The sequence below is a fragment of the Odontesthes bonariensis genome, chromosome 13, assembly GCF_027942865.1.
Source record: "Odontesthes bonariensis isolate fOdoBon6 chromosome 13, fOdoBon6.hap1, whole genome shotgun sequence".
NCBI classification, from domain to species: Eukaryota; Metazoa; Chordata; class Actinopteri; order Atheriniformes; family Atherinopsidae; genus Odontesthes; species Odontesthes bonariensis.
The window spans coordinates 11598989-11623822 of NC_134518.1; the positions used below are offsets into that span (position 1 = coordinate 11598989).

Sequence of the window (24834 nt, forward strand, 5' to 3'; positions counted from 1 at the left end):
AGAGAGAGAGAGCTACATTTTAACTTGGAACTCATTCATCATGATACATTTAAAGAGATAACTTCGGTTCATAATAAAAAGAAGGATTAAAGCCAAAGTTTTTTAACCCCATCAACATGTTCATATGATGTTTATTGTTGTTAAAAGAGATATTATATTATGAAATTCAGCCATTAATGCTATGGCTGGGGATTTCTTGGTACAAATCTGCAGAGCACCAACTGCAGTTTTAGAAAGACGGGTCAGACAGCCCGGATGTTACATGCTGAAGACCGGAGGAACTAATCCTCAGTACCGGCCGAGTGAGGGTTTGCTGCTAATTTGCATGAGCTGTGAGGATCCGATGAAATGAGAAACCAGTGGAAGAAGCTACTTGCTGTCTTTTGTTATTGTTTTGGAGATGACCGACCTGACATGTTCTGTTTACTGTTTGTGATGGCAAAAAATCTGATTCTGTAAACCTTTGTGTCCTACCCAGAGATGTAAAATTACAACAAATATGGATTCAGTTGACTTGACACGACAGTGTCCGATAAAAAAACAGCAGAGAGCAGTCTTCATTTTCTGGGCAGCTGCTTTGTAAATTTGACCCAGAAACAGTCGGATTTTGCCACTAAACCAATCAAAAGGTCTGATGCTACTCCATCAATGAATCGGGACAAAGTTATTTTTAGTTTTTAAAAAAAGTGCTTTTTCCTCTTTGTCTTGCCCTACTTTGCAATCCCTCTTTTCAAGCAGTGACCTGGAGCTGCGAGTCCTCAGATAATCTTGTTGAAAGTAATAAAGAGTGAATACATTGCAATGGATCGGCTCCCATCTACTTGAATGCTCTCACAAAGGCTTTATGTCACAACTCGGTCACTCCGGTCGTTACAGGATCGTCATCTAGCAGCGCCTGACAACAAAGCAACTCATCATATTACTGTAAATGCGATAGATAATTCTAACTTGTGCCAATATGCCAATACAAAACCCTCTGTGTTCCATGGCCTCTTGATTTACAAATTCAGCATTGGGCTTTCTTGTCATGCTTGGTAAAACGCAAAGTTTGGCAGTGTTGACCGGGGCAGTCTCCTTCTTGTTTTTAGCAGCAGAACTAGTGCATGATCGTGAGTGGACTTCCTTATATCTGCTGACAGAGAGTGGAGAGGGTGGAGGGACAGGAAGGGTAAAACTGGCTGCATAGCTCATAGAAATGAGTCAAAGAATGTAACCATAACCTGAACTGCAACCTGAACCTGAATCTTAACCTAACAACATGACACACACTTCACTACACAGAACAGCCCCATCCACAAATTATGTGCGGCTGCATCTTGATGTACACTACTTTCAACAATAATAGATGACCTCAAGCAGTCATTTTCTGACATTTTCCCCTTTAAATCATTACTTAAACAAAAAAAAAAATGTGATGGTGAGAAGCAACAATTATTGAGACTGACTTCATGTACATGTGTTTGAAGCACAGGCTGCGTGAAAAAGATGGATGTTTCTAATGATCAGCAGAAGGTGGCTCTCTTCATGCAAAGAAAAAGTCAATTTAAACCGCAATCCATTTGGAAATCACCCTTCTTCTCTCCATTTATGGTTTTGTGGCTAGTTTAATGTCTTCATGGAGTTTATATTGTAAAACTTCTCCAAATTCCTAAACTCATGAGACTTTCCACTCATTTGAGTCATATGGCTCGTCACAAAAACCAGGACCGAAATGGCTTTTTAAAAATGCTGAATTTAAGGCTTCTATAGGATAGTCCACAAACCAGTGGCAACATCCATTTTTTTTAAATTATGGTTTTCTGTTGGACTGTTGGAAAAAATGTGAACAAATCCTTTAAAAGAGGAATAATTCACCCTAAATTCCAGCAGAGGGCTTCGAGCCACATATTTCCCCGCTGGAAGCCTGAGGAGAGAGAGGAAACGCAAGAGCTCTGAAGTTATTTTCCCTCTTCATTCCAGTCTGTGAGGAGGATGGAGTTGGAAATGTAAAGAGGGCATCTGGAGCCTGCCCGGGTCCAGCGAAGCTCCTAGCCTAAACTCCTTTTCCTCTGAACCCCTCAGCAGGGTTGACGTCTCTCTGACCATGAAACTCTGGGTTGTTCTTTGCCTGGCACTGCTCTGCATAGAGCTCCAGAATGGTGAGTAAAGTCGTCTTTTTCACATCTGTCTCGTTGATTTGTGAGTGAAGCAGCGTTACTGTTAATATCATCAGGACTACTTGAGTTGTAACCTGGAGGCAGGGGTTGGATTTGATACCCTGAGGCTGTATTTATACTGGGTTGGAGGGGAACCAGTGTGTGATGGGCGTAGAAAGGGAGGTCCCTTCACACAAAAGTAAATCTCCTTCACAAACTGCAAATATAAACAATGTGTTTATTTGAATTCTGTATTATTCCATGCTCCCATTTTGCCGTTTTTGCATTTTACATTTGCAAGTGAACTTGTGTAAGTTTTTCCAAAGCGTTTCAGCAGACCTACTCGAAACCAGCTGGATCTGAAGGAATGCAACATGCGTTTCTAATTACCTGCTCTCCACTGCTGACCTTTCCTCTGAGTTCTTATTTCTGCTGCGCTGAAAGGTGAAAGAACAAATTGTGAGAATGTTGCCCTGTGCACTGATTCGTTTTGTATTCAGTGCCCACCGATAGAAACAGAGAAAGGAGAGGCAGGCTTGTGGACATTTTATGCCAGGATTTCCCACTTCCTGTTCAACTGTTGTCACAGCTGGACGGCTTGCTCCCCTCCCTCCTCTGTGCCTCTGTGTATGCAGGTGCCTGCCAAGCGCTGAAGCAAAGAAAAGACGTAGGAGACAATCGAAACCGCCCAGGCGGGAAGCGGGTGAGGATTCGTCAGCCTAATCTACCTGACAGAAAAGGCAAAGACCAGTCCCTGCTGACGCAGGTGTTGGATAAAGGCCGCTTCCTCCGCCTGGGCCAAAGCACAACTCTGACCCCTGGGAGGAACTTGGAGCTACGCTGCAAAGGAAGCAGCATCGGATGGTCCTACCCGACTTACCTGGACACTTTCAACGACTCGCGACTCAGGTGCTTGCAAGGACAAATCTGCTGTGTCACGCAGACAGTTGGTGGATGTGAACGTCTGATCATTTGTTTCTTACCTGCAGCATCAAGCAAAGTGACAAGTACAGTCAGCTGATCCTGACGTCGCCGTCTGCTGCAGACACGGGGCCCTACAGCTGCTGGGTGATAGTGTGTGATGGAACAGAGTGTCAGAAGGACCAGGATCGCACTTACGTCTCATACATCTATTTCACAGGTGATCTGTGTAAAGAGTCCTTTTTTAAGTTGAAAAGTAGATGATTATGCATGGATTAGTGATGACGAGATGAAGCCTCATGAAGCCTCATGTAGCCCTGAAGCTTTCCATCCCAGTAGTTCAAAAAATGGGCCGAAGCTTCATGGCGCTTCATTTGCTCGACTGCTCCATCAAGTAGACAATAAATGTAAAGCAGGTGGTGACTGAAATGACAACGTGGCTTCACAATGTCATCCACCATAATAGTAATAGTAATTTCTATAATTTTGTTTATTATATTTAATATATATGCTATTTATTCTGTGTTCTTGTAGCTATGCTACAATACCTTCTCTATGGGATTAACTCAATATTTCTATTCTGTTTCACACAATTATTATTGTGTGCCTGCCTTATTAGGATTATCAGCAGGTTAAGAGATCAGCTCAAAATGCTCCCAGGTAGGACAAAATCTCCTCTTTCTGGCTGGCTCCATAACAAAAAAAAAAAGCCTTGACACGGATGACACCTCACAAGTAATTAATGAATGCTTTAAAAGGTGACAATTTTATGCTGCCAGGTTGTGAGACTTGATTAAAATCTGCACCGATCATTTTTCTTCATCAACAGCTGCTCAGATAAATCCCCAGCTCACAAAGAATTATCGCCACACTCTGCAGGACTGCTGCTCCGTGTTTTAGTTTTGCAGCCAGCTGTTTTGGTTCAGTCTCACCTCCCTTCTTCGGCGCTGTAGCCAATTCACGTCTGACATTCTCACTGTCTGCTCAGAACAAAACAACCGGCAGGCAAAGTCAGGGACTAGCTTTTGAACAAGAATAGACCACATATTTAGGTCAGGAGCTGGTGTAGACCAAAACAGAACGAAAAGAAAAAAAATGAACGTCTGACCTGATCGAAGATGACAGCAACCATTGGCAGGCCATGGATTTCACTATGACTTTTGGTGGCATAAGCTATTGCCATTTGATCCAGCCATCTTATTTTTGGAAAACATCTGATCTCAATGTCCTGTATTTACTGTTATAAAACAGAAACAACTCAATCAGGAATGAACACGTTTCCCTGAGGATTCCAGCCGGCCTGCTAGGCTTTAACACACCACACACATTCAAGGCAAGGGCGTGGTCACCAGATCACAATATGAAACAAACAGAGATAAGAAATATTCATTCATGCCCCCAATATGAAGTCTCTTTCTACACAACAGATAAGCGATACAATGTATCTTGACCTATAAATCTGCTGTCTTTTCCATTTTTCTATTGATACATAATGCTCAACACTGACTTGCCAAAAACAAAATCCAAAATAAAAACACATGTAAGACCCGTCTGGGTGGTTGGTGTAGCTGGAAAAGACACACCAAAGTATCCATTAAATTGAACTAAGCTGCTCCTTAATCTGAATGTTTGAAGGTTTCAGAGCCATGCTACACATGGAGCTTGCGAGTTACTTTGCTTGCAGTTTCTTTCCATGACATAAGCATGTACAGTATGTGGTGAGAGATCTAACCCTGTCCATCGCCTCAGCAGGAGATGAGTTCTCCTGTGGTTGGAGTCTTTAGCTGTAACGAAACACCAAGTTAAAATGGTTTTCTGAAGCCTATAGTTGGCCAACTGTGCTGCAATGCATCTACATGGAGTCCATTAATGGCACACAGCAAACAGGGCTCAGGGCTTTTTGGGAATGGAATAAAACATCAACTTTAGAAGCAATCAAAACTAGTATGCAACTGATCCTGAAAACTGCAGATGTGTTCATTTTGCCAATGAAGATACACTATCTATGTCATGGCAAACAGACAAAGACAATCTCTTCGTCCCATCTGCCATCCACTTCGAGATCGTGTATCTGCGTCCAGACAAGCCTGCTGTTGTGCCGTGCCGTGTGACCGAGCCACGAGCCAAAGCCACCCTGCACAGAGAGGTCCCCCCAGAGGAAATTACAGCAAACGGGACTCTGGTGAGCTACGACCCCACCAGGGGATTCGTACTGCAACAGCCCACCCTTGAGCATCAGGGGGTCTTCTACTGCAAGGCTGTGTCCAAGGGCACCCCCCAGATCTCCACCAAGTACCAGCTGCTTTATGTGCAGGGTGAGTATTGTCATAAATTCAGTGATTTGTGCAGGAATGCAAACCATTTCCCTGTGCCCATAACTGTCAACAGTAACCTTTCCCTTTTGCCGGCTCACTGACTGAGAGTGCCAAGACCCGCTGTGAGAGGCCGTTTTACAGAAGCACGAATCCAGTGCTGGTCACATTGCTTTATCAGCTTCCAGGAATGGGTTGCGTTTCAAAGATGTCAAAAGCTTTATGTGGACGCTTGCCAGGTGGAATGGAAACACAGGCGGGATTTTACAGCTGGGAGGAGGCGAATAAAAGACGGATTTTTTTTGTGTTTTAGTAAAGTTAAGCTGCAGTTGCATGTTGGGCTGGCAGATGGAGATGAATAAGGATTTGACTGAGTGCAGTTTAAGTGTTTTCATCTATAAATGGCGTATATTCATGAAAGCATCATTTCAGCAGAGTGTATTGGTAAAGTGAGTCCGAATCGAATATAACGTGGCAGACTGAGGAGAGGGTATTTGATGCTCGTTCTTTTTCTCTCTCTACTCTTGCCAGTCCCCAGCGGGCCCCCGTTTGTGAGCCTCGAAGCGTCTCCACAGTCTGTGAGAGGTGGCGACGATGTCAACGTAACCTGCAGTGTGCTCGGAGAACCAGAGGTGGACGTGAGCTTCACCTGGTCTTATCCCGGTCAGGTGAGATTGGCCGTGATGGATGTCAGACACGTGGCTCATCCAATCACTTTTCAGATTTTTATTATTATTTATTGTTCTGGCGTATTCTAATAGTGACGAAAACGACGCAAAAAAACTGAAGCAGAGGGTGAAAAACTAAGTATGACCCACGATCCAGCGGCTCGTAGAATGGCCTTGAGCAGCAGTTGTCTTCTGTGTGATGCTACCAGTCTGTCACATAGATCTGTGGTTTGCAAAACAAGCCCAAATCATCAGCCCTCCACCACCGTGCTTGACAGTTGGTTTGAGGTGTTTCTGGTAAGATCTACTTATGTTTTACCAGCCAGCTCAAGGCACAGTGTTGTTCGTAGGGAGCCCCACAGCCGCTTGATCAATACGAGGTTGAAAGTGTTCGAAAACAATCGTGTTGTCACTCTTAATGAGAAATGTTGAATTAGTATCAGTATCTGCCCATATGGACGATCTACCTCAAACATCAAAGTGAGACGGTAAATAAACACATCGTTAACAGTAGGGGGAACTTCGAGATAAACTGATGAACTATTCCATAAACAATGGGAATAATGGATCAATCCTTTGTGTCCTGATTCCATAACACTACTCATGGGTATCTTTTTTTATTTTTATGTGTAGGATCACCGTCCTGTTCACATCCAATCCTCCTGGAGGCTGGTTAACAGAGGTATGGGCTACACCACGCGGGTCTCAAAGAGCATCATGACTGTGGCAGACATGGAGACCATCGACTTTGGAAACTACGCATGTGCTGCCAAAAATCAGAACGGCGAAACAATCGTGGCAACCAATATAATCTCCAGCTAGCACCCTATGATCTGGTTTTATTTGATGCCGTAGAGTCGTTTTTAAACATGTTGCTGAACTTTTAACAGTAGCAAGACCAGATCAAATCCACATGTGCACATTTACATGGTGTATTTCTAAACTGCAGCTTCAGAACAATAAAGATTCTCTAAAGTCTTTGCTGAAACATTCATTTTGACATTTAAACACATCAAGCTGTAGCCAAACTGAAGGTTTTACAGCAGAAGAGCAAATCTGGAGGGATTTCCAACATGAGGAGAAATGAAAGGAATCAGAATTACAGCTACTGCTTGAATGGATGCACACGATGTGTAATACTACACAAAGAAAAGCTAAAAAAAATAAAAATACTAATAAAAACCAAAAACTGCCCACAGCAGCAGGCAGCTGTAAATTCCCAGCTCTATTGTGTTGGACACCTAGCCACACATTTGCCTTTCTGCTATATTTGTCTGAATGTGATTTACAGCCGAGCCGTTCGCCAGGCTGACGCACTAATGTGCTCCATATGTGGAATGTGATCAACAGGCCCAGAGCTAACTTTGGTCCAATGAAACACTTGCTGCATTTTCAGACTTGCTAAATACTTGGTTGTTGGGCATATGTGCTACAAACGAGGTTTCTGAGAAAACAAAACAATACCCCCCACTCCCTTTTCAAACCATCCCAACATCAGGCTTAATACAAGACTTTATTAATTGCATATTTCAAACAGGGTCAACACATCAATTTGATCAATTCCACACAAAATACTTGGACATTTCAAAAACGCAGTGTCTCAGACGTGAACAAGCAAAGCTGCTTCCTGTAAACTCTGCAAAGACCCTGAACTTTAAAGCTGCATCAGGAGGCTTCAGTAAGAGGCGACTGAAAAGACTCAAACATGTGGACAAAGATTAGGACTGGTCCCTTGGTCAAACAAATAAACATGAAAGCAGAGACATTAAAGGGACACAAATGACCCCCAGCCTGTCAATACAGACATAAAAGAACACCCTTTAAAATGAGCCGAACTTATGAACAATCCGAGCGTGGCCGAGTAAGAAAATGGTGCAGAGGTCCAAATGAAACCATCCCAGATTCCTTAGATATCTGTAATAAAAAAAAAAAAAAAAAAAAACACACCCTGAACTATGCTGAAGTCAGACTTCCCATGGCTGTGGACACCAAAGTCCTCTTTCACAATGCAAAGCGAAATCTGCACGTGTGCACGTGTTGAGCTTTAAAAGAAACGAGCATCTGTCATATACAAATAACAAAAATAATGTTCCATCACATAGAAGTCCTGAGATTTCCTCCCCTTCTGTCGTATCTGATGTCGAAGGCAAAGAACGGTGGGCTTGCTTATGAAGTGCTTCTGTGCAACATTTGTCTTTTTTCCTCTCTTTAAAACAGTATGTAGCATCTTTTTCTTTTTTCTTGAGTTTTTCTGATCCTGCAGGAAATAAGGTCAAATAGTTTTGCTCTGAACCGGCAACAAACAGCTCTTATTCCAGAGGGATAACGTAACGCGAGGCTCTGCTTCCTGGAAGCAGGGGCCCGTTGTTATCTGGGTGAGATGGCAGGGCTGGAGAAGAGGTCGGAGCTGCGGGGCGAGTGGAGGCTGGAGGAGTGGGAAGGGGAGGTGGAGGTGGGAGACAACTTGTGGGGGCTACTTAAATCTCCGTTATGGAGCTTCCAGTGCAGCTCCTCGTTCTCCCTGGACAACCGCTTGTTCACTTTGGACTCCTTCTGAAGGGACTCCTGCAGCGTCGCCTGCTCCGTGGACAGCTGCCTGTGGGGCATCAACACAACAGACCAGTTAGAATAGAAAGGACTCTAGTCTAACTAGCGTTTAGTGTTAGTTTCCTTACAGAGCAAAGCCAAATGAACATGGCTCAAACAGAAGCTAAATAAGACGAGGAAAGGGACATGGAAGCAGAGCGGGGTACCTGGGATGTGGTCCAATGACACCACAGTAGCACTTTTATCATAACAAAGGAACATGTCACTCAGTCTAATGTTGTGGCTCCACAATGTGCAGTTTGGGTAGAATAATGGTAAACAGTTATGTGAAAGGAGTGTGAGTTAACAGTGGCCTCGTACCTTGACAGAGCAGCATGTCTTTCCATTCGGGCTTTCAGGTCTTCGTTCTCCTGCTGGACCTTTATAAGGATCTCATCCAACTGCACATTTTTCTCCTTCTGTAGCAAATAAAAAGCGATTTAATGACTCGCTTGCTTTCCTTTTCTGTATCACAACAAGCCATTTCCCCAGCCGTCCTCTTTCTCACCAGTTTGCCCATCTCAATCAGCTTCTTCTCCTGCTGGTGGAGCTGCTCGTTTTTGAACTCCAGCACCACTTTGAGACTCTCTAGCTCCTGTTTCAGATACAGTGTGTGGGGGTCCTTCAGCGGAGACAAATGAGTAACAGCAAGACATTTAGATTACGTTAAGACTGCATGAATAAAGCAAGTTTGGTGACTATAATGCAACCAGAAACTCAGACCACACAACAGAGGGCGCAATTGACCCCTTACAAACATGAACTCTTCAGATCCAACAAAGTGTGGACCCTCAGGAGTAAAACAGTGTTTGGAATTAACCTCACATAGTCAATGCAGAAATGCTTAATCTGCTCTTCTTATAAGTCCATTAAGCATATAGAGTAGCAGGGTAATGCGAGGTAATTACCTTAATTGCTCCACTGTGCCAGAGCACAATGTTGAGCAACATGTGGCAGCTACTTCACACTGATGAGGAGCGACTGCTTCATCGTACAGCAGCACTCTGGCTAAATTAAAATCCACACTCGGAGCAGAGAGGGAGGGCAGCGTTGTTGCTAACACAAATATGGCAGTTTAACTCATTCCAGCTCACATCATCTTATATAGTGAAGAAGAGTTAGTCGTTAAATGAACCAAACAAACAAACAAACAAAAAATCTAGGTTTTAAATTGTGTTTCAAGAAAACATTTACTTTCCATTTATCTTTCCAGCAATCACTGGTTTAAGTGGTTTTTCCACCTTTCATGCTCAGGGGTAAACGACACACGAGTCATGGGGAGTTAAAAATAAAACACACAAAAAGTACCTGACTGTTTTCAGCCAGCTCTCTCCTCCTGCTCTCCTCTGTGGCCAGCTTCTCAATCAGGGCATTATTCTCCTCCGTCAGCTTTTGAATCTGTCCCTGTGGATGAACACAGCAACATTTTCCACACCGGTTCATCACACTGGGAGGCGTTCTGTCATTAAACGCTCTTCTGGGGGACATTTCTCAAAATAAAGCAAAACAACTTACTGACAGAGCAGCTTCAGCATCTTTTAAGGTTCTGTCTGAAGACTGCAGCTCCTGACTGTGCACTTCTCCGAGCTCTGAAAAGTTTACAGCTTTTTAAACACCGACTGTACGCCAAAGGTCAAAGTTGATCACAATTTCACGCCACGACTCTGGTTGAACTACATCTAGAACATATATGTTTTGCCATTTCATGCAGGAAGCCAACCAGAAGGAAAGGCAGATAGTAAAGTGACTGAATAGTTTCGCTCACCTTCCAGTTTTAGTTCATACTGCCGTTTAACACACTGCAGCTGCTTTTCGTGGCTGCTCTCTAATTCCAGCTTCATGGCTTCATGATTGGCCTTCAGTTCTTCCATCTTAAAAGCCAGAAAATGCAACGGTTTATTTTCCAACGGACAGGGCTGCCGATCTAACGGCATCATTATTAAATGTTGCACTACAGATTTGTCACGGAGAAGGAAAGTCTCAAATCTTCCTGAACTCTAAAATAATCATTTGAAAGAATGTCGGGAGAAGTGGAGCATATTTCATCTGGGAGGTTTAATGCTTTGTAACTTTGGACATTTATTCTTTGACTGAAAGATAGTGTTGTGGGAGCAAACCTGCTGCTGTATGAGAGTCGTGCACTTGTCGACTTCCTCCTGGTAGGTGAGACAAACCTTGCCCCACTCATCCTGATAGCAGGCCTGCAGCCGCCGCTCCACCTCCGTCCGGTCCTTCTGGTGCTGCTCCTGCAGTTTCTGCAGCGCGTCCTGCAGGGCGACGCGCAGCTCCTCCTTCTCCTTCTGCAGGCGCTCAGATGAGTGGGCGGAGCAAACTGTAAACAAACACAGGAGGCAAGCGTGTTAACTTGGTGGAAGTGTGACAGTTTGCATCATGTCCAGTGACCGCATGCAGCTGTGTGGACAAAATCAGAGGGAAATGACATCGATAACCGCCTGTGTAAAAAGCCTCTCTTAATGTTAAAGTGCGACATCAACCAGTCTCCAAAAAGGAATCGAAAAACTGCCTTTCAAAAGGGGGAGGTGCCTCTTTCACTTGACTGTATGAGCCAACTACAGCACAGTTATTTGTCGGCACAATAAGATAGGGAAACAGGTTGATTCTCCCACTGTATCCCGACATTGGTAACATAGGTAATGTACCTAATTAACAGATGTTAATTGGCATTTTTCATGTCTCATTTCCAGTTGCTGATTTTCATTCTGCAAACCAGTTTCACCATTTTTATTTTCCATCACCAAGAGATTAATCTGGTCAGGGGTGGATGACAGGAACCAACTCTGGAAACACGTCAACACTGATCGCACACACCAAGACGGACAGCTGCCAGGCAGGGGAGGGGATTTCCCCCTCAAATGTTTGGTCTCAGAAACATGAGTCATTTAAAACATGAAACCGTGTAGAACTTCAGTGATGATGTGAATAATATCAAATCCAGATGTGGCAGGTACACTTTCACCGGAAGGCCATTTCTTTATAAAAGATTTCCTTCCTACTATCAACCAAGAAGAAGTGAAAAGCAAAGGAAGGAATTAAACTGCAGAGACCTGAGCTTAAGGATTCACCTTACCCAGAATGGAATACTGGCAGCGAGGCCAGGAACAGAAGCCAGGCTAACATAGGAAGCATCTATCAGGCTTTGGCATGTGCAGCCCCAACACACAGGAGCCAAACACTCTGTAACCATGTGTCCCGCCAGCCCACAGAAAGTTCGAATGGTTCAGACAGTTAAGGGACCCGATGAAGCAATAGTTTGGTCCACAGTTAGTGAGACACCGAGGTTTAAAAAAAGTTCCAAAGCAGCTAAATACTATTTTGTAAAAGTTTGAAGAATGTTTAAAGATCAGGTTATATAATACAGAGACTGAGGAGGAAGTAAACTAATGAAGGAAAACACCACAGCAACGCCTCCAGACATTCACAAAGGTTTTACTACACATGATATATATATATATATATATATATATATATATATATATATATATATATATATATATATATATATATATATATATATATATATATATATATATATATATATATATATATATATAAAAAAAAAAGGTCCCTCTGAGGTCAGTACTGATCTCACAGCCTCCCTCAGTGAAGAATGTGTTGGAGAGCAAATATAACCGCGCTCAGACGATAAGAGCAGTCATGTGGGAGTCCCGAGGCTGTGGCGGAGGGGAGGAGCCATAAAACTACAGCTGCTTTAAGAAAAAGGGATGAAAGCTGGTGTGAACATGTGCTGGAGTATGGATGAATGCGCAGGACTATTCAGGATGGACATTAAACATGGACCATTGTGGCCAAGTCTTCTCCAGCTCTCGGGTGGCATTCCAACAGTGGGAGCTGCTTACATGTGGGGTCAGAGGTGGGACTGGAACTCTTAGGAATGGACTAACACCATCCTACTAATCATCTGTACAATGAAGGAAAAAAAAAAAAAAAAAAGAACCTACTCACGACGAGTCAGACAACATACATCTGATTTACAGCAGTTAAGGAGAAGAACTGCAGTTCTTCCATCTCTCCCATCACCAGCTCATTTACAAACAGATTTATTTCATTTCCTTAATTTTATATGAACCAAAACAAACAAACAAACAAAAAAAAAAAGACATGAGCATAAAAGGCAAACCAGAACCAGGAGTCTGACGATAACCACTGTAAACACTGCGCATGACATCAAGGTGACCCGACTTACCCAGCTCTCCTCGAAGGTTGAGCAGCTCCTGGGACAGCTGCCTGCACTGCTTTGCTTCTTCATCGCGCTGCAGAGAGAAACACAGTCCTGTCAACATCTGTAATGTTGGTGGGGCTCCCCCCAAACACATCAACAAGCTTAAACAGTGACATCAACATTACAAATGAGCAATACAAGTGAAGCTACGATGACGCTTTTCCCAATAAAACCTCAGTTATATTTGACCACTGCCAAGAGAAAGGAATACATGAAAATGGGTGGAGAAGAAGAGGAAAACTTGAGATTCAACACTCCTTTGCCTCGTGTCAGTCTCACTTCCTCATCCTTTATGAGTCAGTTTTGCAGTCGGAGGCTTTGCTGCAGTGAAACACTTCAAACTGAGGCAAACAAGGTCCAAAAACTGTTCTGTCACCCACCTGATACGTCTCCCTTTCCTTTCCTATTCACAGCCTGACACTCTGCACATGACACTACACAGCCTGCATAATTTCATTCTTTTCCATTAATCAGTTTAACTATTCAGGTATGACCAAAGGAAACACACCAAACATCACCTGAGTGATCTGTTTACATTAGTTAAAGGTTTCCGCCCTGTCCTGCATCTATTCCTCACTGCAGAGTAGAACATTGTAGAAGCCAGTTACCCTCTCTGCAGTGCAGGGAGCACCGAGGCATGCTTTGCTGCCAGAACAGCCCATGGTCCAGCATCAGCCTGAGGTCTGGGCGCAGGAGTCCCCTCCAGGAGCTGTGCAGAGCCGGTTGCTCCAGGACAAGCAGAGGTCCGTGTGGACGCACCCCCTCCACACGCACCTCCTCCCGGACTGCTCTGACTACATCTGAGGCAGGACTGGAAAAGCCGCTTCCCTAGCTGTGACTGCAGAGTGCATTACCGTATTACCCAGAAAAAGGGGCAGGCTGCACTGTGCATTACAACAGCCTCCACACCATGAAGGAGAGGCCACTTTAAGATGGCACAAAAAGCAAGTCAGAGTGGCGCAAGCAGATCCATTTCACAGAGCTGATGGAGGAGGACTTGTGCTGTGCAGTGACCCAGCCCGGGGATACTCAGAGAGGCTTCATCATCCCCATCCCCCCTCTACTCATCCTAGCTCACATTAAATCATCCCCTCTGTACCATCACTGCACAATCTGCACTGCCTCTCCATTACAACATAATGCTCTGACAGATCACATTTCCAGCTCCTCGGTGAGCAGTATTTACAGTCATTGTAAAAATCAATGAAAAGAATGAAAAGTGAAGCAGATTCCATTATCGAGTCAGCCGCTAATTAAACGGGTAAATAGAAACATTAGCATTTCTTTAGGAGCACGTTTGATCCATTTCTGCTTCCAACACAATTTAGTTTTTTTTAATTTAGTGACAATAAATTCATTTCATCTATGAAGCAGGTTATGTTGTAGGCAGTCCTTTTCATCACAATGCTTCTGTGTAGCAAAGACTTCTTTAAGTAACATCCATATATTGTTGTAGGGTTCAAGTCATCAAAAGTTGGGAATTTACACATTGCTGCGTTGGGCTGTGCATGCTCGTCACATTTCAATTTGATATCAGAGCTGTGAGTGAGAATCTAAGATCTGAGTCCCCAGTGTACATAAAGATGATACTGCAGATATAGAGTAAAGCATGAAGGCTTATTGCTGCAGATCAAGGTCCAGTTTCACGTAAATATTGTAAATAACAGCCTCCCGAGTCGAGGAAATTAAAAGAAAACAGAAATAAAAAAATAAGGTGTTTTGCATTCCCACATTAAAATCAAACTGGTCACAACATTTTCTCTTTAAGAGAAAGGACAAAGCGGTCCAGTGCTTACAACTTCAACACACGATAAGGACTGTGATACGGAACAGTCCCTGCTTAGCCTTTGGCTGCTGCTCATAACCATATCAGGTCAACAGCTGGGGCATTCTCACCCCATGATGGCAAGGTCCGGCCTCCTATTCTTGGTACGAGTGACCACCACATACCATTCTGCCCCACATAAAAGCATCCCCATGGTAACAATCCCCCCCTCCCCCCCAAAAAAAATTTATACCCGTGTGTGAAACGGCTCTTATGAGACTGAAAGCAGCTTATGCAACTGTCTCATATACGGAAGGTATTGTCATCAACCAGACACACTGCCAGTTGAGGGGTTAAAAATAAAGCAGCACATGCAAAAGTTAAGATTGAGTAAGAGGGAGGAGGCGGCAACAGCTGCTTTTCTACCAGAGGAACAAGCGTGTTTTTAATATTTGGTGACGCGCTCGGTTTCACAACGCCGCTGTCTACACAGATGGATACGAGTCAAACGTCAGTGACAAAAGATCACACATGTGCCTCGGATACCAGCTGCCACTTTACACGGATCGGTACGGTCATCAAGTCCAGAAATCAGACGCCTCGTGGAAAATCTCACATTTGGCATGTAAACTGGGAAATAAATGAAACGGCATGGTTGGAAATTTGAAATAAAAAGATTCTGTGTTCAAAGTTAAAGTGCAAACGGTAAATGGCACAGACTTGACTTCTTTATAAAACATGGTAAGATGGTCCTGGTTGGATGACTGTCAGGTGGATTTGATCCATTCATTAGAAGTCTGCTCAGGTTTCCAGCAGATCAGTACTGAGTGCAGCAACATTGTTGTAGTGACACACGGCATCAGAACTGAGCAACAGTATCTAACGTAACAACGGTTATTCCTAACATGGAGGGACTGTCATGGCATCAAATCTTAGATGAAGTGTTTCTGAGAGGGTAGAAACTGGATCAGCCTCATCAGGCACACACACACACACACACAAAAAAAAAAGTAACCAATTCATGTTCCTCTTTAAATGACTCAACTTTAATTCAGTTCTTTAGCCGACACATAATGACAAAACATGAGCTATAAGCTGATGTTGGAACATTTCTGTCCGTATAACTAAAGCAGGCTTCTAAAGACAGAAGCTTGTTGGATTTATACTGGAAAAATATGAACTCTGTCACAACTGCAGCCATCCAGAAGAGTGCTGCAAGAGATCCGTCTGGTGTGAAACTCTGGAGCAACAGGGGCTGCCGACATGTGGGCCAAAGGAAGTGAAACACAAAGGTGAATCTCTTACAGCTGCGAGGGTCGTGGTGGAATGTCCTGAAACGGTTCTCTGCTGCAGGGAGTTAAACTGCACAACACTAATTTATTCTTTACACTTTACAGGGATCATGGAATGCTCAAAGACACCAGAGCAGTGACACAGGTGCCTTTACCAAGAAGCAGCGATACTTATAGCCCTACAACAGTCCAGGGATGTTACAGGGATAAAGATGCTCCTGCTGACGCCAACAGAGACCAAACCAAAAGCAAACCCTAACTATGCAGACTGTATAACAATCTATAGTTCAAATTTGTAGAGAATGATATGAAAACTTTGTACAAAGTCCATTTATGACTCACATAAAAAGCTGATAAATGGTAACTGGAGATGAGTAAATACGTGTCTGATCAGTTCAGATTTGAGTAGTCCTCAATATGGTGACACCTACCATGTTATAGCACACGGACGTTTCTTAAGTTAACCGGACAGGCAGAGCTTGTGACTTTCATGGCTCAACAAGCGCGTCTGTTCCCCAGACCATACGTTTACAAAACACATTTGATTTGATTATTCATATTTAGACTCTTTGGATGGACAGAGACTAAAGCTTAAGTGTTATACAAGTATTCTGCCAAAGCCAGCCTGATAGTTGGGGAGGAGAATAGCTGTTAAGCCTGTTTGTAAAGCACTTTGGAAAGAATCATCCCTTGGGGCGCGCAGTTCTGGAGGCCAAAAAGCACACGAGTGGCAAGACAACATGTGCAAGTTTCAAAAAAGAAAAGTACTTGGGATCATGTCATCACCATGTATTGATTTTGCTGTATGTACCTTTTATTCGACGAGTTTCTTTGTTTTCAACAACACAACATCATTTAGAAGAAGCTGCACAGTCAGCAGAGCAGCTCTGACTTCTTTGTTTACAACACTTGGCACTCCCTCGTTGCACATGTAGCAGAGTCCCAGCTGAGCAGGTGGTGGCGAAGAGTAAAGCCATATCTTTGCAATAAGCCGTTTATCAGTTTGTGAAATGCTCAACAACTTCATAAATTTCCCTTTTCAGTACAGCTCCAACATATTATACAAATTAGAAAGGATACTGGCAAATCTACCTATAGTGGAATCTTTTTACTCCCTAAAATTGGCATCAACCCCAAACATTTGAACATTACTTTTAGGCCATTTAGATACTGGCCACGATAAACTCCTTTAGATTAGTTTTTAACATCACATCATGATGGACGCAACACAAAATTTCACTGAAAAGCAGAGAAATATTGAACAGACAGGGTCACAAAGATGACTTCGTCTTTGATCCAGAGCTGCTACATTTGTTCCGACAACAGCAGGAATGCTTCAGGCTGGACGACGTCCAGACACGTCTGTCCATCCTCTCATACCATTACATTTGCTCCTCATAAGCTGCTGGAAATAGAAATGCCATTGAGTGTCTGTTGCATCAACATGCAGGATTTGATGTTGCAACACTTGCAGTTGTAATCCAAGATGCCAATCATAGAGGTTCAATTTCTTCTTGAAATCTTTTTTCTATAGACTGCTTTCACATAATGCTTTTGTAGTCTTGGTGATCACTCAAAGCACTTTTACACCATAACAGTCACTTCAGCCTTTCTTTGCCAACACAATGTTTTTTTTCAGCCCATATAGTGTTTTTTTTTAAACATACACTTTAACTCTTTAACAAACAGTCACACAGCAATGATGGCATCAGGGGCATCTTAACTCTGAAGCCTTAGCTGGAGAAACCAGGTTTCCGTACTAAACTGAAAACTATTATGGGGTTAGTTTCTCCTTTTGTAGTGCAAATGGTACAAGTTGCGTTGCCTCTAGTGTCATACCTTCAGTACACAGGGTAGCTCGTTTAAATGAAAAGATGATGTTAGTCTCACTGTGATTCAAATGTTATCAAACACCAGAAATGACCAACCGAGTGAGGAGAGTTATTTCCACGTCACATAAGACACCTCTAGGCCAGCAGGCCTTCAATGTTACAGTCGGCTTCCATATTTGCTCCATTTCCATTTATTACAGAATCTGCAAGAGTCAGGACTGTTCAGTTATGAGTAAAGTCAAATTCCAAGTAGAATTTTCTTACCTCAGCCAAAGTTTGCTGCAAGACGATGGCGACTGCCTGAAATCTACAGTTACTGGCCGTCAGGAGCTGCTGGAGGTTCTGGGCTTTCCTCTCGCCCGGCGGGACACTTGCTTGCACCACATTTTGCGGTCCAGTGCTCTGGTTCGGCTGGGACGATTGCTGGCGGGAGCTGGCCTTGGATTTGTTTTTGTCCACTGCGAAGGAACACGAGTTTAGTGTTGTGACAACATTGATCATCAGCATGCTCCCCTCCATAACCGCAGCGATAACACCCAACCCACACGAGTCCCGTCAGGTTCACATATGCAACAAACCCCAGCATCAAAGCCCCGGATTTCTGCGCTCCTATCAGTCAGTCTGATGGTTTCTGGCGCTGCTCCTCGAACGCAATTAGTTTTCCATATCCTAATTCAATACAACGCTCCGCAGGCACTGTCACCAAGGACAGCTAATTTTAGCGAGGCCGTGCTACTGTAGCTTTGATTTACATCAGCATTATAAATACATCAGTGACATACGATAGGTACCATCAATCCTACTAATGAAGAGCAAATTGTTTACCAAGACTTCAGAGTAGAGGAACATTTACTGAACACCACCACAACCATTGTTATTGACAGTGAACACGTGTTTGAGTGTTTCTCAGCGGAATTTTCACTCCTGAGAGTGAAATCTATGTAACAGAGCTGTAAAGACAGAGTGAAACATAACAGAAATACCAGCTTTAACGAGCGGAATATATTGCACCACCAGGTGTCACGCATTAAGATCCGCCTGCTGTTTGACACGGACGAGTCTAATAGATCAAATAGCTCTATAGAAAGTAGCTACAGCCCATAAAGTATCTATCATCATGACATTCATGAAGTGCAAAACCTGGACCACAGTCGAGTTAAATTTAGAAGCACTAAGAGGGGTATCATGGGAGATCATCATAAAACCCAAGGACAGCAAGTAATTGTGGAGTAACATCATCTACCTCCATTTACTTTGATACTTCTCAATACAGAGACTAATACTGACAATCAGGGCGAGGTATTTAAGCCAACATGAGTGAGTGCACTCCTCAACATTTCTTAACCCATTAAGACCTGATGGAACGGGTGGGTGTTGCAGTTCCCACGGCTAGAGGGAGCCCCAGATCTAAATGGGAGCGCAGCAAAATCTGGAGCCGTTTAGAAGACAACACAGGCTTGGTTAGGAATGATGATTAGAAATAAATAAATACTGGCTAGTCGGCCCATAGAGCCAATGAGTGCGCCTTAAACGAGCTTCATGATGAGCTGGATATTGAGTTTGTCTCTGCGGTCCACAGCTTTGCTTTTTACAAAACTCACACTAAGACAGACATCTTAGACTCCCTAAAGGGGCTTTTCTGAAATAAACTGAAGAACCTAAAATCTAGACTGTTTTGATTAAACAAGTTTTTTTAATTATCGAACAAGGTTGGCACCTTTTGCTTTTAAAACTGTTTTTCAGTGTTACATCCCTCCCCCCATTTTTTTTATTTATTTTTTTCACAACATCGTCTCACAAAACATCATGTGATTCCCAAAAGTGATAAAAACCAGTAAATTCTGATAATAAAAAAATCCATTTATCAGCATGTTTGTGACGCAGGACCGATCGATAGATAGCAGGGGTTAGGGTGTATGTCAACAAAAGTATTTTGTTGCCTAATTTTGTGTTTCGTCAAAAACACCCAAAACAACCCAGTTGCTTTGCCTTGTGACTGCTAATGACTTTTGGATTTGCATCTTGAGGATTATAAACAGCAGGATGTAAGATGATGCGCACTGACGTCTTCTCATCCTCCTGAGCCGATTCTGCCACCAGCATTGATGGGAGTTTCATATAATCTACATCTAAAACTCTTTGACTGCTGCACCATGTAGATAGACGGAAAAAGAAGGGGAAAAAAAAGCGCTGCTTTAAATCATTTTGATGATGTTGCAGTTAATCAAATAGAAAGGATTTTTTCAAAACTTGTGGCACCCTCTGCTGGCAATGCAAAGAGCAGCAACGTGCGCCACCAACATGGCAGAATAACACGCCGCTCCCTCTTCAGGGAAAGCCTCGCTGAGGTGCAAAGTCACATACGGTACTCACTATAATCAAAGATTAAATATTTTAATGATTATTAAAATGGAAAATATTTAGTCAGTAATGCAATCGATCATGTTGTCCATTAATACTGAATGTGAAGTATTATTTGTTTAAGCTTGAAGCAAATCGTGTCCAAAAAACGAGACACTTCAAAGTCATGTTTTACTTTTAAATTTTCCACATAAAGAGAAACTGCTTTGGGTCAGCAGTGGACATTATGTGCTGATGACTATAAAATATTAATGTTGTCCCCTGTTTAAATCATTCAACAGTCATCTAGAGGTTTGTGTTGGTAATTCACAAATTATAATATTGAATCAAATAAATGGGAAGTCAGTCTGATTGCATCTATGAAATCATTCTGTATTTACTTCTTTCAGACGATTCTACCAAGGTCAACCTGCTGTGATTACAATTTGAACTCAAAACAGTATTTGCATTCTCGCGAGCATATGGTCTGGGTTTTAGTAGACTTGACTTTAATCAGCTTGTGTTTGAGCACAATGTGGCCTCTGATTTCAATAAACACACAAATCTGCACTTTCCAAATGAAATGACTTTACATAACACACCAACCCTTCCTCTGAATACTGCTCCATGGCAACAGAGGACCTACAGCTATTTTCATCACAGGGTCCAGATGCAGTAGTGATGACATGTTGCTCTCCTCCCTTTCACATCTTCCCACACTCAGAATCATTTTCTACAACTCCGTCTTCCCCACATGACACTGAATAACGAGCGACTTAGAGACTCAACGGCATTGTGCTCTTTTTCTCTACGGAGATGTCACATCATAGCACAAAGCATGATTGATGAGGAGCCCTTTCACAATTGGACGCTTGTTATGCTTGGTTGAGTATAAATCTCAGTGTAGAATGAGATCTGTCTAAAAGAAGAGCATAAAGAAATACACTGAGGACCTTTAACTACCAGATTCCTGGAACATCATGAAAACATGTCAATCGTATGGACAATAAAGATAAATGCATTTATCTCGTTTTTAATAGCAGAGGGTGTCATTTAAATTATCAAAAAACTGATTCCTTTGTAAAAAACAAAACAAAATACTGCATTACCATATTTGTCCCAACCTTTGGGAATGCTGCAAGTCTCGTGGGAACTGCAGGAAGGTACTGTATTCCCACAACACTGCTCAGCAGTTACAAAAAAGGTTCCCATGGATTCATTTTGAGACCAAGAACCTAAATAACCTTGATGCATTTGAGTGAAACAGGAGCGCAGGATGTCCCAGTTCCCAAGCCAATAGCATTATGATAGTTGAACATTTTGGTGTTTGTTTAAATGTTGCTAAATCTGTAATTACATCCCAAATACTTCTGCAAAGAGGTACAAGTTTAGCTGACCAATGTAGGTAAATGAAAGCTGAACCTCCTGCTTTGCCATTTATTAAGAAGCCATACTAAAAATAGCTTTCAAAAACAGCTATCAACATACATCTGCTGGAGGGCCAACAGCAATGGGCTTTGCTTCGCCGTTACAGCAAAAATATCAGGAAAAACAGCAATGTTATGAGAATGTCAGCAGCAGCATTTAACACTGAAATGATTGACAGACCTGCTTGGAAAACCACAGTGTTCTTCCTGCATCCCGACAGCAGCTGAAAGTTTCGGAGTAAACCTTTGGCTGTCAGACGCACGTGGATGTTTGACAGGGAGAGCTTTGGAGACCATAACATCTCACACAACAATGTTTTCTGCCAATAATAAATTAAATTTAAAAAAAAAAGCTGTCCTACTGTAGATATTTCATAATGGCTACAGTCCACAAGCTGTGGTGTAACTCAGTTGACCACAACTCAAAGTAAACAAACAAACAAAGTAAAACAACACAAAGCAGCAGTAACAGTTACTCCAACGAGACACCCCTGAAAAAAAAAAAAAAAAAAAAAAAAAAAGAGAGGGCACCCAGTTTAGCATGGCAGGTCTCCCAACTCAAAATCTAATTCCTATCTGTGAGCGTTAGAATATGCAGAAGGTCAAAGGCTGGCCAATGAATTGTGGAAATGGTCCGATAGATGCGATAGAGGAGAAAACAAAAACAAGAGAGAGAGAAAGAAAAATAGAAATCCCTTAATCCTCTTGGTGAAGCCAAGCTTCAGTTATGTGCCAAACACATGAGCACACTACAGCAGCATCTTCAAGCTTGATGATGGCGGTGCTGTAGCAGAGCCAGGATGCCGGGGGGGGGGGGGGGGGGGGTGAGTGTGGGAGTAGCCAACAGCATGGCTGCAGCCAATAGGAATTTAATCAAGTCCTGACTCTACCATTCATTTCCTTGCCTTATGCCACCAGCAGTGTGATGGCAACAGATACCAGACTGCTCGGGTCAAGGTTTGGTCTTGTAACTAAAACATAAACAGCACGGTTGGCAAAGGTTTCTGTGAATGAACTAATACTGAGAAACTAATTTTATTATTTTATGTATTATTTTATGTGAATGTTTTTTTTTGTTTTTTTAAAGTAAATATTTTTTTAAGTAGACAGATTAATCAAAGCTCCTTAAGACTAATGTAGTTACTTTATAACACCAGCTCTCTATTTGCAAAATAAAACCATTTTATAATGTTGCATTGCATTCTTATTTCCTGTTCTTTTATACTGTACGAGAACACAGATTTCTGATTCAGGCACATAACCATAACCACATCTAAACTGTATCCTGGATTCACAATCAAAGTTCTTACCAGGTCCACCTGAAGTTGGTCGAACAAATCTTGCACTGGCGCTCCTCTTCAGTGGAGTGACGGTGGAATTTGATGCTCCTTTACCTGCAGGAGCAGCAGGCCTGCTTGCTGTGGTCAAAGCTGTGACAAGCAGAAGACCCAGGTGAGAAAATAGGATGGAGTTAACCTGACCCATCATGAAGCAGGGACACTGACCACTGACGATCCCAGGCAACTCTCTTATGAGAACTACTTCATGGACTTGGTTAAAGTTCACTTGGCCAACAATGATAGAAGTAATATAATCAAATCAAGATCCAAAAGTCCTCGTCAAGTATCGTTACCACGCAACATCAGAATGTAACAGCTTAGTTTGGAGGCTTTACATCTTTAGTTAGAGTAAATAGAGCCATAACCTAATCAGTGTGTAGATTTGATCAATGATACAAAAGCAATGTCTCATTCTTGGCAAGAGCAAGAATGGTTCAGAGAAGTCCTAAATCTGATTACTGAACTGTAAGGAGGTGCATCTTACTTTTTCCTGGGGTTGAGAAGATCCTTGCTTGTTTAATCGGGGTTGTTTTCTGTGCTGCTCCTCCAGAAACTGTTGGACAAGTGGAACCAAACACGTTAGGCGCTCCAAAATGTGCCACCAACCTCTGAAAACACTTTCTAACAGCACTTGAAATGCACCGCCTCCTCAGTCTTCAGCGCTGACCCCTCCTGATAGGTCACTGCGGTGTTTTGGCGAAGCGAGTGCAGCCTCACATGCAACGAGGTCAATAAAATCAGATTAAATATAAACAGTGTGAAAGAAAAATTAAAGAAACCAACGCCCACCATTATGACCAAAATGATCGGGGAAGGTTGCAGAACGGCTGACAAACGGTCATGTTTTCCAAAATAAAATTAGTCAGAAGTCATTTTTCAGCCCTACTTACTTCTCCAAAACCTTCTACCTTTTCTATTACATGCCGCTAACAAAGGGATGATACAAAAGCGATACGATCCAATTAGAAGGCATGTCAACAGCGTGAGATCACAAGTGGACGCTACGCTGCCATGTGTAGGTAAAGAAGAGTTATTAAAAACAGGAGCTGGAAATTCCGTCCAAGTGCAGCTGCGAGGTCCGGTGTAGCCAGCCATCGGTTTTTAATCAAAAAGGAGGAGATTGCTCTTTTTATCCACCCCAGACGACATCAGCTGCGGTGTGTCTGCTCTTACTCCTCCAGGCAACACTGCGTTAACTAGAGTGGAACAAAACCTGTTGCCATGGTAATGTGAGGATGGGTCCCCCAGTTTGGAAAACAGCCAATCACAGACCTGCATGCTGTTGATGATTCTGGGAGAAGAGACCCGCTGTATGAAAGGGGTCCTTCAGGTTGAAAAGCAGCAGTAAGGACCAGGCTTTTAAACAGATGAGCTGTGAGCACTTTCAGCTCATTCAGTCAGATATTTAAGGCTTTCACTTCCTTTCAGGACACGCGTCAAAATGGGAAATCTGAAAAATACAACATCTCTTCACATGTTGACAATTGTGAAGGTGTTGTGTCCATATAAAAAATGTTTGCCCCAGGGAAGATTTACATCACAGAACAGGCCTGAAGTGGGTCAGCATTTGGACATTAGCCCCTCCCCCTGGTCCAGATGTGTCCTCAAAAAAAATAAAATAAATAAATAAATAAATAAATAAATAAATAAATAAATAAATCCTGACCTTATCATGAAAAACAGTAGGGTTCGAGCTGATGTTACACCATGACGCAACAACCGTGTATTTTCAAACACCATGTACATTCATGCCAGGCTCACCTGATGTAGCCCTGTTGCCCTGACCCGACTCGCTGTTAACGGTGCAATCAGTGAGGCCTCTGGATGGTCCCAGGGTCTTGCGTGGTTGTCTACAAGCAGGAGTAAGCTGAGGGCCCATAAGAGAAGGGCGAGTAGGCCAGGATCCATTCAGCTTGGGTTTAATGCCAATGGAGGGCTCCGCTAATGCCTGTGCA

At 42.8% G+C, this 24834-nt stretch overlaps 2 protein-coding genes across 5 annotated transcripts; one reads left to right on the forward strand and one right to left on the reverse strand.

The window, feature by feature from the left end:
• Window positions 1-1940: 1940 nt before the first annotated feature.
• Window positions 1941-7130, forward strand: pdgfrl (platelet-derived growth factor receptor-like). The gene is made up of 6 exons (XM_075480978.1): window positions 1941-2138; window positions 2771-3044; window positions 3125-3276; window positions 5078-5371; window positions 5900-6036; window positions 6670-7130. Exons 1-6 carry the CDS (start codon window positions 2084-2086, stop codon window positions 6856-6858), a joined length of 1101 nt encoding a protein of 366 aa, XP_075337093.1. The 5' UTR covers window positions 1941-2083; the 3' UTR covers window positions 6859-7130.
• Window positions 7131-7530: 400 nt separating this feature from the next.
• mtus1a (microtubule associated tumor suppressor 1a) lies at window positions 7531-24783 on the reverse strand. 4 transcript variants are annotated; one of them, XM_075480975.1, is made up of 12 exons: window positions 24641-24783; window positions 23364-23432; window positions 22850-22969; window positions 18037-18230; window positions 12848-12914; window positions 10740-10954; window positions 10388-10493; window positions 10138-10211; window positions 9931-10026; window positions 9131-9244; window positions 8944-9041; window positions 7531-8632 (listed from the first exon to the last, which is right to left on the reverse strand). In XM_075480975.1, the coding sequence occupies exons 1-12, from the start codon at window positions 24756-24758 to the stop codon at window positions 8404-8406; spliced, it is 1500 nt and encodes a 499-aa protein (XP_075337090.1). In that variant the 5' UTR covers window positions 24759-24783; the 3' UTR covers window positions 7531-8403. The 4 variants fall into 4 exon arrangements, with proteins under 4 accessions (XP_075337090.1, XP_075337089.1, XP_075337091.1 ...); XM_075480974.1 differs by lacking the exon at window positions 24641-24783 and adding an exon at window positions 23770-23989; XM_075480976.1 differs by lacking the exons at window positions 22850-22969; window positions 23364-23432; window positions 24641-24783 and adding an exon at window positions 21721-21856.
• Window positions 24784-24834: the final 51 nt, after the last annotated feature.